General features: G+C 42.6%; 1 protein-coding gene across 6 annotated transcripts in view; it reads right to left on the bottom strand.

Annotated features, from left to right (window-relative positions):
* The window catches only part of ankfn1b (ankyrin repeat and fibronectin type III domain containing 1b), a 122,561-nt gene that overhangs the window by 20,745 nt on the left and 86,260 nt on the right, over positions 1-15,556 (bottom strand). For 5 of the 6 annotated variants that reach the window (XM_010733081.3, XM_019268311.2, XM_027289559.1 and 2 more), the window contains one exon: positions 13,384-13,506. In XM_010733081.3, coding sequence (XP_010731383.2) covers positions 13,384-13,506 — 123 coding nt within the window. Of the gene's footprint in view, positions 1-7,596; positions 7,615-13,383; positions 13,507-15,556 lie in introns of those variants that run through there. The other variant, XM_027289560.1, reaches the window with a different exon arrangement.

Here is a 15,556-nt window from a genome sequence, read left to right as displayed (position 1 = left end):
GGGCACCATGTTGGCATTATCAGTCCTCAGTCACGGGTGCCATATGAGTCATCCGGTGCTGGCAAAGCCTGTCTGGTAGCCAGTTTGCCAGTGTCGCTCTGTAACGTCATCACTTTCTTATGAATTTCAAAAGATCGGCACCTCTTGCCGCTGGGGTCTTGGCATCACTGGTATGACGGCTATGCTGCCCCTCTCCATTCTGCCATGGGAACAGTGCAGATGACATTGTGTTTCTAGGGTGAGTCTGGTACAGGGTGTTCACACACACTCAACCGCTGAAGGAAATGTCAGCAGGACTCTACAGGCGATGGTGACAGACTCCGTGACGGGTCCCACCAAAGAGATGCAGAGAGATAAATGAATTCCTCAAGGACGCACTTTCAGCAGCGTTCTCTCCTTGTGTTCCTCCCTCCTCTTCTAACATCTTATGAACTTGTTTCTCCTCTTATCATCTTCTGTCCTGTGGTTTTCTGCCCCTACCCCCTACATCTCGCTCTCTTCTTCCACCTCTTCCTTCTCCCTGACACATTTCTACTTGCCTTGTTTCAAATCTGAATGCCCCTTTGATTTTCATATGACTACAATCAAACAATCTTCCTGAAATAGACTTTATTTTGATGATAACCATATTTGGTTTGAATAGAAGCAGTTGCACCTTTTGGCATTTGCTGATCTAACCACTGAATTACTTTTCAGTAACCAAAAGATCATAATTTGAATCCCTGCAGCGTGTTTGTCTTCATGTGTCTTGTTGAAGTCGTTGAGAAATGCTCATTATCAGTCGCTCTGGAAAACAGCTTCAGTTAAATACCGCAAATGTAAATATTGTTCTTAAAAAGCAATGGTTTGAACAGGGGCAGGGAGAGGTTGAGGAAAGTAAATAAAGGTTGAGTTACGTTGGGCCATCACGCCATATGCCAAGAAGTATTAAACAGGCCAAGAACAGATTTGTCAAGGTGAGAACATCTGTAGGAAAAATGTTATTTATACTCCTGCTCCGCTACTGACGTGTGAGCCCACACGAACATGCATACACACACACGCGCACACACACACATACACACACACACACACACACACTCACAAATCGTCCCCCAACACATGCAGTTTATACAACAGCTGACAGTGGCCCACATAGTAGACTTTAAAGCAGCTCCAAGCCCCCGCAACAAGCCCTTTTTCACAGGGCCGAAACACCTAAAATACCCTCGATCCCCGTCCCTTCCCGCTCTGTCCCATCCATCTCCACTCCATCCCGTAATAGAGGCCTTATTTTAGACATCCTCGTGTTCCCGGCTGGGCCTAACCTATTCCAGGGTTCCAGATAAAGCGCGGCAGGTATTTGGAATAATTTTTCCATGGGCCTGGCCCGGAAGATAAAACAAGAGATATATTTGTAATGCGTGTGCCGGTATCCCATTTCAAAGAGAAAGCCCTTCGGAATCCAGCCCCAGGCTTATTGTTATTTGCCTGAGATGGAACAGCAACTTTTTTTCTGTCGGCAGGATGGTGCCCCATCACTCTGTGACGACATTAGGGAGTGTATAGCGCGGTGTAGGGTGTGTTTGCGCGTGTGTGCGTGTATGTGTCGTTACTTTCAAAGAGATGCTGCATCCTACACGTGAGATTGGGGTGTCATTCCCCAATGACATGCCCCCTACCCTAGAGAAAGCTAAAAGACGACACACAAAACACGAAAATAGAAAAAAAGCTACTTAGAATCAGACGTATAATAAAGTGTCAAATGTGTAGCAACAAATGTGTGATGTTAAGAAACCCATTTTTCCAGACTATATAAGCTGATGACCTGATGCTGATGATCCTAAGCTTTTTACAAGCTTATCCAATCAGTGGCCATAATTTCCTTCTATGCATGTTGTTAGTAATATTCCACACAACAGCAGGACATTGTAATGTTGGTTTGCTTTGCTGAGGAAGTGTGCAGCCCATCACCTGCAGCTCACTGTGACTGTTTCCCTCTTCTTCCATTACTCACTGCAATATTTAACCGTGATCTGTTGTCAATAAATGTCTTGTGTACGCATATTTGATTAACAACCACGGAAAAATACTTTGTGTTTTATGTGACTGCTTCACAATAAAAGCCAGCCCGTGTTTGACCAATTCAGTGTTTAACAGCAGTAGGAAATGTTCAGTTCGCATTCGCGGTAATACAACTCTGATACATCGTTAAGGAGACTGAACAGTCAAGAGTCAGGCTAATATCAATGAGATAAAATTACAAATGTCAACGCTGGATTACATGCATGCGTCGTTTCCTTTCCCTTGTGCTTAGGTAGGCAATTTGAAACCGAAGCGGGAATGGCGGCACTAATAATAAATATTACTATATGCAGAAGTAATTACAGAATGAAGATAACATGAATGGTTATCTTTGAAAAAATACTCACTAGTAGTATCAGAAATGGAGTCTGATTTAATGTACAAACTTACAAAGTGTTTCACCATAACAGTGACACATACCAGACATGTCTACCATATCATCAACACCTTCACCATCTTGAAGACATTGCTTTTGGACTACCACTGCTACAATAATCTAAATAATTGACCAGAGATCAAAGCTGAAAGCCATCACATACACACTGATATACACACGTACCCACACACACAAACATGCACACAGTCTATGTCACACAATTTCCTACACTTTTACCAGGTTTGGGAAACAGGAAGCAGTTGTTCTGGGAAAACAAAGTCTCAAGCAAAAACCAGACTCCATGTTTGGCCCCCGATCAATCCCACATCAAATACACCCAGCCGGCTATAGTGAGACTGCATCAGCCCGACAAACAATCAACACCCCCAAGCTACAAACACGCATTCACACAGCATCCGCTTTATTAGTTATATCAGCCTGTTTACACAAACAGTTTAGTCCTCCAGACAGTGAGTCACATGTAAACAAAGACTACATATAAAATCTACAGACAGGGTCTAGACAATTACTTAGTGTTTGATTAAAAGTCAAGATGGGGGGAAAAAAAAACCCTGTATTTGAAGAAAATGTAAAAGAAAATCGTTGGTGCCAGCGTCGCAGAATAACTGAGATTTTTGCACAAGCTAAAATGCAGCCACAAGTATGAACATAATAGCTCATAACAGTGGTGTGCTGAGGGAAATCTGAGAAACACACAAAGCAAATCTGCAAAGTGACTGCGGAGTGGAAAATGTTGCTTTGTCTGACGACTCCCAGTTTATTACAACGTACAAAAGACACAGTCAGAACCCTTAGAGAGCATGAACCCATCCAATCTGTTGTCAACAGCACAGGAGTAAGCACACGCACTCATACACACGTCTAACTCAACTGTCAATAAGATTAGACTGCCAAATTTAAATCTGAGCTTTGTGAGCAATCAATGAAATCATCCATTGCTAACAGACACCTGTCCTCTGTTGGTGGTTAAATTTTGTCAGAATCTGGACTGGATAAATATTTTCCTCTTTCTCACCATCACCGGTTGAGTTTCTTTGACTCATTTTCTGTCTTATTTTTGTTGTCCCTCCCGTTTTTTCTTTTTGTCTTTCCTTTTTCTTTTCTTGTCTCGCTGTCACACACACAATTTGTTTTACTTTCTACCCCCTTTGCCTCTTATGTGGCATTACGCATTCTTGACTTTGATTTGTTGATGCAAAATGGGGGGGGGGAAATCACTATTTTAAAATAATTAATAGTTCAGCACCACTGAGTAATATAGAAATAGCTAAGATAAATGGGAACTTGAATGTGAGCAGAAAAAATGTTCTTGGCCAGAGGCCCCACCTTCTATAAATATAGATAACGTTAATCTAAACTATAAGCAATGGAAAAAATTCTTCCACATACGCACACAAAGTCTAAAGCTACACATTTTGTTGCATAGTGCGGTACCTAGAGGCATGTGTTTATGTGTCTGAGTGCATATGTGCATGAGCATGTAGGTGCCAGAGAAACACATTACAGGGACTGCTTCCCAAATTAGCTACAGCAGCACAAAGAAAGATATTTTGATATTGAGGAACAAAAGTATAATTATATAAAAGTGACAAAAGACGCAGTGCCACCTTATATGTACGCCTACATAGCCACGGTTTGGCCTCAAAGAGCTTCAAAGCAAAGAAACATTTCACAACGAGGCTCTTTGTGTGGCCACAATCTGTTACATTTGTTCTTTAACACCTTCTGCCTCCCTCTCATTTAGATTTTTTTTAAATGTTTCTAATCTTTTCGTCTCATCTGCTTTCCCCAACACCTTTCTCCTTCAGCTCCACATCACGCCCCGTCTCAGTCCCATGCCGTCGCAGCGGTGTCACAAGGTCTCCTAGGTCAGCTGTGTGCTGACAGGAGCCCCCCTTTTTCCAAACTCCTCACAAGGGCTACTTTACTGCCACGAGAACACATAAATCTCTGCTGCATGTTAGTGTGTGTGTCTAATCGTGTTTATTACACACGGGCACAAATGACCATTCATATTAGCTGACATGCATTGCACTGGTTGTCTGCGTAGGTCAATTCCCATAAAATAAACAAAGAACTGGAGGTTGGTAAATGGATAGAGAGAGAGAGAGAGAGAGAGAGAGAGAGAGAGAGAGAGAGAGAGAGAGAGAAAAGGCAAAGAGCGGCACCAGAAGGACAGTGCTCACTGAAAGCAGGGAGGAGGGGGTCAGAGAGGCAGACAGTGAGAGGAGAAAGTTGCACACACACACACACACACACACACACACACACACACACACACACACACACACACACACACACACACAGAGTACGCTGGCTGCTCTAAATGTGGCTTGTAGAAGGAAATTCTGAAATCTGAGTCTTGGCACCAGACAGGCTGGAAGCAGGCAGGCTGCTGGACGCACAGAGGGAGAGAGAGGGAGAGAGAGAGGGGGAGAGAGGGAGAGAATTCATATATCCGTCCCCTCTGTTTGGCTCTTATCAGCTTATAGGCAACATGAGGCCACGCCAACACTGTGACCTGCAGCACCTCATGCACACTAAGTTGGCATGGCAACACAACAAATGCAGACATACACACTCGTGCTCGCATATTAAACCATATGCATGCATGCATGCACACCCGTGTAGAGATTTCGCATGATTTTATAGCCAGGAAGACAATCAGAGTGACTCTTAGGGCTCTTTTGGGGCACATTTTATGGATGAGGATTTTATTGAAGGATGTATCAGGTGTGTGCATGAGCGTGTTAATGTTTTAGTGGTACACATTTGCTAAAAACATCCCCATTCACTTTATCCCCAAGGTATCTACAGTGAGATGCGGGTGGATTACCCTACCAGATGTGCGTTGGAAAAGTGGTCGACTGGCCTGGAAGCAATGTACCTGATCAGCGAGATTATTAACACAGACTGTGGTATTCAAATGATGTTCTTTTGATAACGAGCAGCCTCTTAAATGCTGAGAAAACATTACTGAGCCTCTTGCCCCACAGGCAGCAGACAGCACGACTGATACGAGACAGGATAAAGACATAGGTTCTTTTGTTTACACTAGATTTACACCATCTCAACTATATTTTTCCACTGTGGAGTCATCCAGTTTTGGTAATACACTTCCTCTTCTTGATAAGCGGCGTGTGCTGAGATTGTACTCTGCATATCACAGCTGTTCTAAAGGGAGGTTTATCTGAGTGAGCCAGACTACTCTTGTGAAATCACTCTTGTGTGAAAATCCCAGAACATTGGTTGATTGTGATATGCTATTAAGGATCAATCATCCAGTATCAGATTTAACTAACAGTGCAAGAGAAAAGCATCCACAAACTCAAATCTGTGAGGAAATCTTTGTTTTTCTAGTCTTAATTTCGATACGGTAAAATCTAAGATCACTGGCACCCCGGTTGATTCGTTCACATCTGCTGTTAGTCACAGTTAGTCAAAAGGTAAGTGAACTGGAAAACCCTGTAGGCATTCTGTTTTTACTTATGCTTTTAACTTATACGCGATTCACTTTGAAGTGTGAGCTATGTGCATAATTGGGGAGTGAGAACAAACTGTGGGCACCAGGTACATACTATACCATACTGCATGCTCCCACATGAACGTGGTTACAATGCCCTTTATCTCCCTCTTCTATTTGCACAGTTTTTTTCTGTCTCTCCTTTTATCTTGTCCTCTTCTTCTCACTTTCTCTCGCTCCTCTCCCTTGGGAGAACGACAGAGAAAGAGTGGGCGGTCCGCTGTATGTTTAACCTTTGAAGTGGGCCTGCTGTGCCGAGCAAGGCCTGCCACCTGTTGGCTCTGTGTGTGTGCATGTGTTGTGTGTGCACGCAGAGGTAAATCTCTCTAATTTTGATGAGCAGAGACAACAGCGGAGTCACCATGGGGATGTGGTGGCGGGCAGCGGCCGACGTTCTCAGGAGGGGGGGGAGGGGTTTTGGGCGGTGGGTGCTTCCAAGGTGGGATCACATGCACACACACACACACCCCTCCTCTGTCAGAGGCTTGGTGACACCATGTCTCCCACGGCGATCGTGGGCCCAGCCTGGGTGGCTCCAGGCCTTCTGTGTGTCTCTCAGTGTGTGTGTGTGTCACACCAAAGGGGTCCCTGCCTGGGCCGCCATATGCCACCCACCCAGCCAGGGATAGCAGAGGGGCGGGGGCGACCCCTGGCCACTGAAGCCACCAGTTGGCCCATTCTCTCAGTCACACGCCGGCCGGGCGCCATGTTTAAAGTCCCACGGCTGTTTATCTGTGATGGAGGGAGGTGGCTGGGTGGAGGGGTTAGATCCTTTGTAAAAAGGATAACGTGTATGCTCACACACATATATACACACCCCTGACTGGATGTATAGCTGGATGGATGGATAGAGAAAGGGTAGGCAGTGACATCAATTTAAACACAAACAAACATTATATCACACACCCATAACCCATAATCTACAATCCACGGAGCGCTGACTTCAATCAGTAGCAGAATTCAAAGAAAGGGAACATAGAACATAGAGACTTGTAGTGAAAACATTAATAAAAATAAAAAATAAAAACACATGGTTGAGCCACTCCAGATTTCAGAATTCATGTAGCTGATCAGGACACAGATCCAAAATCAAACATCCATTATGCAACAGGTCAAATGATGTTTCTCAGCCTATCGTCACGGTACGGGTGGTTACCCATAAGGCCCTACGGGTAACACACTCTGGACACACTCTAGAGCCTGCTATGATTAAAACTGGAGGCGGACAGGTGGAGGTGTGTCAGCTGGACACTGAAGTGACAGCTGACAGCTACTCAGAAAGGAACAGTTTTAAATCCTGACAGCAACAAGACGACTGATGGACATAGGTTGTGGCATAATCAGACTGAGTGAGGTAAGTGGTGGAAACATGGTAAGCTGGAAAAAAAAATCATAAATAAGAGAGAAAGTGCAAGGAATTCCTGTGGATTGACAAAAACTGTTTGCTGGCTTCTGTTCCATTGTACGTGAGTGTGGAGGTCTGTACTACCTGAGCTTCCTATCTCAATCTGTAAACCATTTTCCAAGACTAGTTTCAAACCGCAAGCCTCTTGGGTCCCCAAGCTGATTTTCTTTCTGCCTCTGACCCTGAAAACAACCCTCACATACTCACAGAAAGTAGGCAGAGGGGTGCAGTTTCCCCAGCCTTGCTTGTCGTTTATCAGCTTATAAGCAACACATGGAGCCACGCTAACCCTCTGACCCCACTGGCTGTCTGTCTCTGCGCACACAAACAGGAACAAACACACACAGACACACTACATTAACTGTTTTTTTTTCCATCCCATGCTCTTTATTTTGCAAGATCTCCCTCTGACTACAGTCCAGTTTTCAGGGCTCTTCGTCACTCACTCTTGCTGTCTCTCTCCATCATCTTTTCAATCTACCTTTTCATCTGCTTCAGTCTCAATCATTCTCACTCTCTCCTCCTCCACCCCTCCTTGTCTTCTTACCTATTTCAGCCTTCTCTGACTCCCCCCTCCACCCCTTTACTTCTCTCTTTCAGTCTGCATCCCTCTCGCTACCCTCCATCCCCACCCCCTGTCTCTCTGTGTCTGTGTGCTGAGTTGAGGTTTGGAGTGGAAACCAGAGTATCAAGTCAGAGACACACAGGACAAGAGGGAGCCAGCCTCATAAATCTCCCTTAGTGCAGCCCACAGCATCCAGAGTCAAGAACAGTGTGTGAGTGTGTGTAAATATTTGAGTGCATGTATTTGTGTGCATGTGCATGCATGTCTGGAGCTATGCATGTTTATTTATGCATATACGTGCATGTGTACCTAATTCACTTAATCTAGTTCATTTGTGTGAGCGCATGTATTTGTGAATGGGCATGCATGTGAGTGGGTTTATGTGTGTGTATGTGTGTGTGTAAGAAATAATAGCCCAGAGCTTGTCCAAAAGTAGAGAGGTAAGCAGAAATTCTGCTCCCTGATGTGGACTGGAATCTATAGTCTCTCATCTCGCCAACAACCCAGTCTCAACAAATGAATACTGCTGGCCAAGAAGCAATTGAAGTACAAACTGAACAGGACACCTGAAACAGCGTGAATAAATTGTTTTGTTCTGGTGAAAATGATTCCCGTACCCTCAAGAGTTTGTCAATAAAAACAAAATTGAATTACATTAGTGCCATCAAGCAGCACATTTCTTACTTCATTTTTGCCGGAGGCACAGAAAATAATTCAGAAAAAACAATCCGATACTTTTGATCATATAACACAATGTTCATCAGTAGTTTGCTCTGTTCTCATGGAATTATGGATGCTCAGTTTGTTTTTCTGAGCACTTCTCTTCTTCTATGTTGGCTAGAAAAATAAAAGTGAAATGAAAATGAACTGAAAATAAGACTTAAAGGTCCGGGGGGGGGGGGGGGTATATATGATAATGATAACTATAACTATGTTTTATTTTTAGATTATTATTCATTATAATAACCTAAAAATAAGAATCCTTGTTCTTGTGTTACCTTAGGATTAACCTTTTATATCTATATTCTCCGTGGGTCCTCTTCCATGGAGTACACTATGTTTATACAGTAGTTCAACACTGGCTCCAAAACGGCTTTTTGCGCCTACCTTAGTTTCTCCGTCAGACTAGGAAGAAGAAGGTCACTGATACAAAATAATGGTATATATTTTCCAGATGTTTTGATTTCAGTCAGATTAATATTGTTTACATTGATTCTCATTTCCAGTTTCCTTGCTCCTACGTGTGGTTTATGTATACCGATGCCATCTCTAATGTATTTTCAGCGAAACCATTAAAAAAAAAAAATCTTTTATCATCTTGGACTTCTATCTAACTCATATAGCATGCACTCAAAAGCATTTTTAAACATTATGTGTGTCAAAGTGTTTTACTATTCATTCAACAATGCAATAATATGATATTAATGCAGTCACAAAGCTGAAGTAAAATGTCAGACATTCCAGCGGGAATCAGTCCCATTCTGTAGTGATCTATAACCTCCTCATTTGTCCGTCTCGTTTGAACTGACAGCTCTCAGCCGCAGAAGAAAGGAGAAAAATCTACAGAGAGGATGAAAAAGAAAGAGCGGGGGAATATTAAATCAAATTAGAACCAAATGAGGCGAGTGGCACACTGTCCAAAACCACTTTACACCCGGGCCCCTTGAGCATTGCCCTTCTTTTTCCACTAAGACTTTGGTGATTTTCTCTATGTTCTTTTTTTATTCCCTTTGTGCACAGTTCATAAGGATTAGCACTTGCTATCCCCCACTCCCACATACACACCCGACTCAATGCAATGCTAACTATTACAATGTGTGTTTGTTCATGTATGTGTGTGAGCATGAATATCAAGGAGAAAATCTGACATGCAGACATGAGTTTCTACTACTCTGTGTGTGTGTGTGTGTGCATATGTGAGTTTTGGGTGTGTGTTAATATTGACTACGAAAAAGGGGAGGCTGGTTTCCCTCGTGACACTGAAGTTAAGACGTCATCGTATGACTGTCAGTTATCCCTGAAGACAGGGTGGCACCAGACAGAGTAGAGGGGCCTTCAGAGGATGGAGAGGGTTTAAACCCTTCAGCGTGTACTGCACAACCACACACATCACAATCAGACACTTAATAGTGTGGTACCAACTGCGCTCCTTCAAATTTAAACAGTATTTATGAAGTAGATATGCTTTCGAGTGTCGACTGCTATATTACTTGTTGATGTTTAAGTACTTATGTATAGAGTTTCCTCTCCAGGCGTACTGCGGGGGATGGGAAATAAAAACTGCTTGGCCGACACACATGGCTGCCTCTCCATTGTACTCAGGGGTTTTGGCAATCTGGATCTGCCTCTCTGTCACCATGAGAGGATATGGAAATAAAGACTTATTTACTGGCCCTATACTGGAACAGAACCAGTGTCCCTTTACAGCCCAAGTATTGACTCTCACACTCTACTGGATGTCTCCCGTGTTCACGTCATGCACAGGAAACAAGGCAGCAAACATATACGTACGTGCCAGAGGGAAACAGGCCTATGTTAGTATTAGTTTAGATATTGAAGTTGGGTTCTCATAATGCAAAGAATTCCCTTAGTGACATGCAGTATGAGCAGCAGGCTGAGGTAAAATCAAACGACTTTTAGACAACAAGAAGGTAAATCGATTTTTATTCAGAATTCTCCCAAGAGAGCCCTCCATTTCTTACTGCAAGACGCCAAAGGTGTACGTTATAATTATTAATGCTAATGGTTTCCTGGGGAAAAAAAGGGTAAATATTTTTTCAGCAATCTGAACGGGCAGCATATACCCTCTTATTTCCCCTTTAACACTCTCCGCCCCCCTCCTTCTACTCCTTTCTCCACCCATACCCTAGAGCCCATTTACTATGATTACCAATAACAATAACACTGCCATTATCTTTTATTATCGCATTTTCCCAAGGCCCTGCCAGCTCTCACAGACTTTGATAAAGCTACAAAACAGCTTCTGTTTCAAGCTTGTATAGGGGCTGCCTTGGCTCCGAATTCCCTTAATAGTCAAAGCTTGTTTGAGTATCTGACTTGAATCGACATTAACGGCAACGGTCCACTAAATAGATAGTAAAGTGTTAAGCCATCTGAGACTGCTTTACTGCAGAGGGCTGCTGAGAAGTTTCTAGCTTGGTATTTAATATAATCCTTGTGTCACTTTATGGTTTATGGATTTAAAGAGTGAAAGGAGGGGGCCAGTACACAGGTACAAATACACACAAATATAATTAAACATTAATTTAAAATCAGCGTATAACCCTACATGTCACTTTCCTTATAGGCAAACACATTATAATGCTTTCTTTCTTAGCTGTTTCACAGCATCTGTCTCGAGATACAAAAGATATAGTAAAGCATCCAACAACTCTTCATGACATTGTGGCTGCGATGGTGTTTGGTCCGTTCTCCACATAGATTCACACCCCACCAGGAGCGTATTGGAGGTGGAGCAACGTTCTCAGATTTGTTTTTTTCTTTTTACTTAGTTTGTATCGTACTATAGGTAAGTAGACTACATAGTTAAATTGTTTAATTTTTGTCTGTTCTTATAATGGGGAATGTCCGGTCAGCTTGATCTTCTCAGCTGTGACTCAGCTCATCTATTTCTGATGGAAGCTGGAACAAGCTGCATCAAGAGTGGAGGACCGCTCATGGGAAGATACTTACACATTACAGCAACTCTTATATGAGTCACAAAATTGAAAAAGATTGGGCAAACAAATTAAATTGGAAATCACTCACATGCAATTTTCGTATTTAATGTAAGATGAAAAAAGTTTTGGGAGATCTATCACGACTCATTGCAACACAATGCAACTTTTACCAGTACACTGAGCCAGGCAGCATTTAAAAATCAACAAAATATATTTTACAAGTGCACTAACTAGAAAAATATACCCTGTGTGGTATCAATTACTTCTGAAAAATTCTCATAGATAACAATAAGACACAGACTACAGGAAGTACTATAAATGTTGAACAGTTCCAAAAATGCGACTCGTGGGATTTTTGCAATGGATGCTACTAGCACACGTGTTTTCTTCCTGACCATGTTGATGACTGTGCATTCCAGAGGAGCTGTGCTGGTCTTGTCAAAAGCTGGACCGACCTTGTTTCACCTCCCACTAGCATGACTCAGCCCTCAACCTTGAGTCTCTCCTCCTGGGGTCCCTTGTTTATTATGTCACAAAAGGCCTGTCACACTCCTGTAACGGTGGCTCGCCCCGGAGAAAGTCAGAATCCAGCTGCAGCCGAACCCCCCTCATCCTTCTCGTAAATGAGCATGTCCAATCTACCCACTGTGTTTCATTAAAACCAGACTACATCAATCAGGGCCTGAACTTTAAAGGCCAGGTCCCCTCTCCAGCAACATGAGAGAAAAACACGGAGCTGTTAAAGTAAAGGACCTCACACTGCACATACACCCCAACACTCATACATTTAACACCACATTTCTGCTGGCGGACCACACATCGCAACCTCAGTCCGAGACCACACAGTAGGGCTCATAAGACTGACAAAAGACCTGGTAAGACCTCACACCAGGTCGTAGCATGATTAGATGGGACCTCAGAGAGCCCCACACCTGTAAGTCCACAAACTGCAAAGTAACTCTACTGAATAGCTACTGTAGTCCCCGCACAGCAATTAGAAACCTGGAAACTGTTTAGACCCGTGACTGTTTGGACATTTTTTACTTGACAAAATTAAGTGCAAAGGAAGTGTAAGATCCGCTTTAACCCGGGGCTATTTTCCCAATGGTGAGAGAAATATGAAAGAAGAGCCAAGAATACATAGCAGGAAGCTCAAGGGGGATGCCAGATGGACGGACGGCAGGATGGATGGGTAGATAAACGAGCGGAGGCCAGGCAACAAGAGGGGAGACTGGGAAGGAGTCCCATGGGTGGGGACGGGAAGGCAGACTCGTGATGGAAAGCTTTCAAACTCCTTTCATCGGCTGCCTGAGGACTGGAGCTTTACAAGAGCAAGATGAGCCGGCGCCACTGGAGCTGCTTGGCGCTCTTCAACGAAACCCAGACGCAGAGACAGAGCAGGACCCTATCACCACCCCGCCCACTCTCTGCCCCCACCCCTCATCGACCTCAGCCTCGACACAGACGCATCACAGCAAGACACAGTTTCAGTTGTCACTGTTGAACTTCAATTGTGATAATTCTCCACTTTTGATATCAGTTTAGGAAGTCTTATTTCACCAGATAATCTTTACTGGCTGAGAACCTAAAAGCCTGAAGCTGGGTCTTAGGTATTACTGAGTTATTGCTTCAGTCATTTTTCATCATTTACAAGAGGAAGTAGTGAAGGTACACTGTTACAAACTTTAATTTACTAAGGATCAAGAAAGAATGTGATTAAACAGATTAAGAGAAGATCTTTATTCTTACCAGTCCACACTGAGAGATCGTCTCCTGTAGGATAAAGGTCTGTCTGAGGAAGTCTTTTCTGCTTTGGCCACGCGCTCTTTGAGGGACAGACGATGGGTAAATTTGGAGATCCCCGACTCTGACCTTGGAGACAGAATAAGAATAAATGGATCAGACCTGTAAAACTTACTGGATTAGACAATCTCAAGGAAACCTTTTCCACCCTGTCTTAAGATAGGAATTCAAGAGCAATTGACATCCATTGGATTTAGTGGAAGTGCCTTTTTTTCCTCAGCTCTCAGTAAATAAATAAATATATCAATAATCAGTAATAGGAAAAAACACAGAGGGACTGATGTTTGGACCATGGGCTTATCACCTACAGCTCCTTAAAATCTCAATATGCCAAAAGTTAAAATGTTATGCCAAGGTAAATATTCCTGGAGAACATGAATGTTTTTCTCTTATGCCTAAAACTAAACTCAGTTATGCAGAAATCACAATACTCAGTGGAAACGTAGTCCATGAAGTTGATAAACAGTGTAACAATGCTGCAGTTCCCACAGGAAACATTAGGTTTCAGGGAGAGCCGCATACTTCCTGTCTAATTTTCTCCAAATCTTTTTCACAGAATAAAAAAATGTGAAGTCACACACATTTTAATCTCCTCTACTGGGCTGCCAATGTCCCAGTTCAACTTTTTGCTCAAAATTAAAAACAGGAAATGTAATATTTCTTCCAGTCCAGCCCGGGACACATTTGATGAGACTCAGCATTGCAATATTGCTGTGGTAACAGTGGGGACTAATCAAAATGTAATAATATTCTCTATCAAAGAGCCAGGCTCACAGAGGAACATTGCCGTATGTGATGTAAAAATTCTCAAGACTTATTAAGCAAAGGTTTATATAAATGTGGCCAAAGTGAATAAAAATCTGTGGATAACATTAAGGTAAGTCAGAGCACTGTACAAAAACAAAAAAATTATGCATAATTGAAGGAATTTCCTTCTAGTCTTGCCATGACCACTTTGTTTTTTTAAACGAAAGAAGATTACATGAAATGTTGCCCAAGCATTGTGCGGCATTCTTCGCTCACCTAATCTCACACACATGCTGTTCCCATTTCATTATGAAATGATAAAACATTCCTAATAATGACTCATACATAGGCGCACACATACATAGATCTCCTCTCAACATGAGCCAAAAAGCGTTTTAGTCTCCATGGTGAGCTCATTTGGAGACAAACTACAGGGATGGTTGGATTGAGGGGAGCGCAGACTACCGGGGTGCACCCTGTCACTCAAAAACAACCCTTTCTGTGAGATGCTGCAGAAATAACAGTTCACATAAGGCTTTGATAAAACAGGATTGATGAAATCGTACACAAGGTCATGCCGTACTGAGCAGTGACATGGATGAATGACAGTGTGGTGATTCGTCCAGTTGCACCTAATTCAATTGCCAAATTGGCATAATGTCACACGCTCATTTTTTTGGCATCCTGACGCCGAGGTCTGACAGGACGTTAAATGAGTAATTCAAACGTTCTTGTCCAAGAGACTGCTTTACTTCAGAAGGAGGACAAAAGGTCTGAGAGTGTCTTGTCAAGTCTAATGCTTCTATGAGAGGCTGATCAGATCTGAGAGGATGATTACTCAAGAAGATTAAACTGGATCAAGACCTTTATTGCATCATGGACTTGTAAACGTTCCCATAGGTGTGAACAAAAGAGTGAAACCCTTTTTTAAATATCTTGCTTGGAACATACTCTCCTGTGTTTTAAATCTACATAAATAAAAATGTCTGTTCATGTATTTCTCAAAACGGGCAGACTTCATATGCTTGACAGGCGTCATAAATCCACACTGTGTGAACACCAACTTAAAAAAACAAAGAGAGACAGGAAGAAATGATGATAATAGACATGAAATCGGAGCATCTGGATCATGAACTACAAATAGACCTACAATATGATTATACTTATAATAAATGTTTCTAAGAAAAGATTTTCTCTCAATCCAAAACTGGGAAACAATTCTTCTGAGAGAAATGAAACTCTGAAAATATTCTCTCATGCTCTTTAACAGATTCAAGAGCAGCTGCTTCACTATAAAGACGTTGCCATAAGCTGAGATGAAAATACACAAGTTCTCATTCAAAATGACCTCATGCTATGGCTTATCTGGTAG

The sequence above is a fragment of the Larimichthys crocea genome, chromosome XVI (assembly GCF_000972845.2).
Source record: "Larimichthys crocea isolate SSNF chromosome XVI, L_crocea_2.0, whole genome shotgun sequence".
NCBI lineage: Eukaryota > Metazoa > Chordata > Actinopteri > Sciaenidae > Larimichthys > Larimichthys crocea.
The sequence above is the reverse complement of the archived record's forward strand: the minus strand, read 5'-3'. Positions and strand labels throughout refer to the sequence as shown.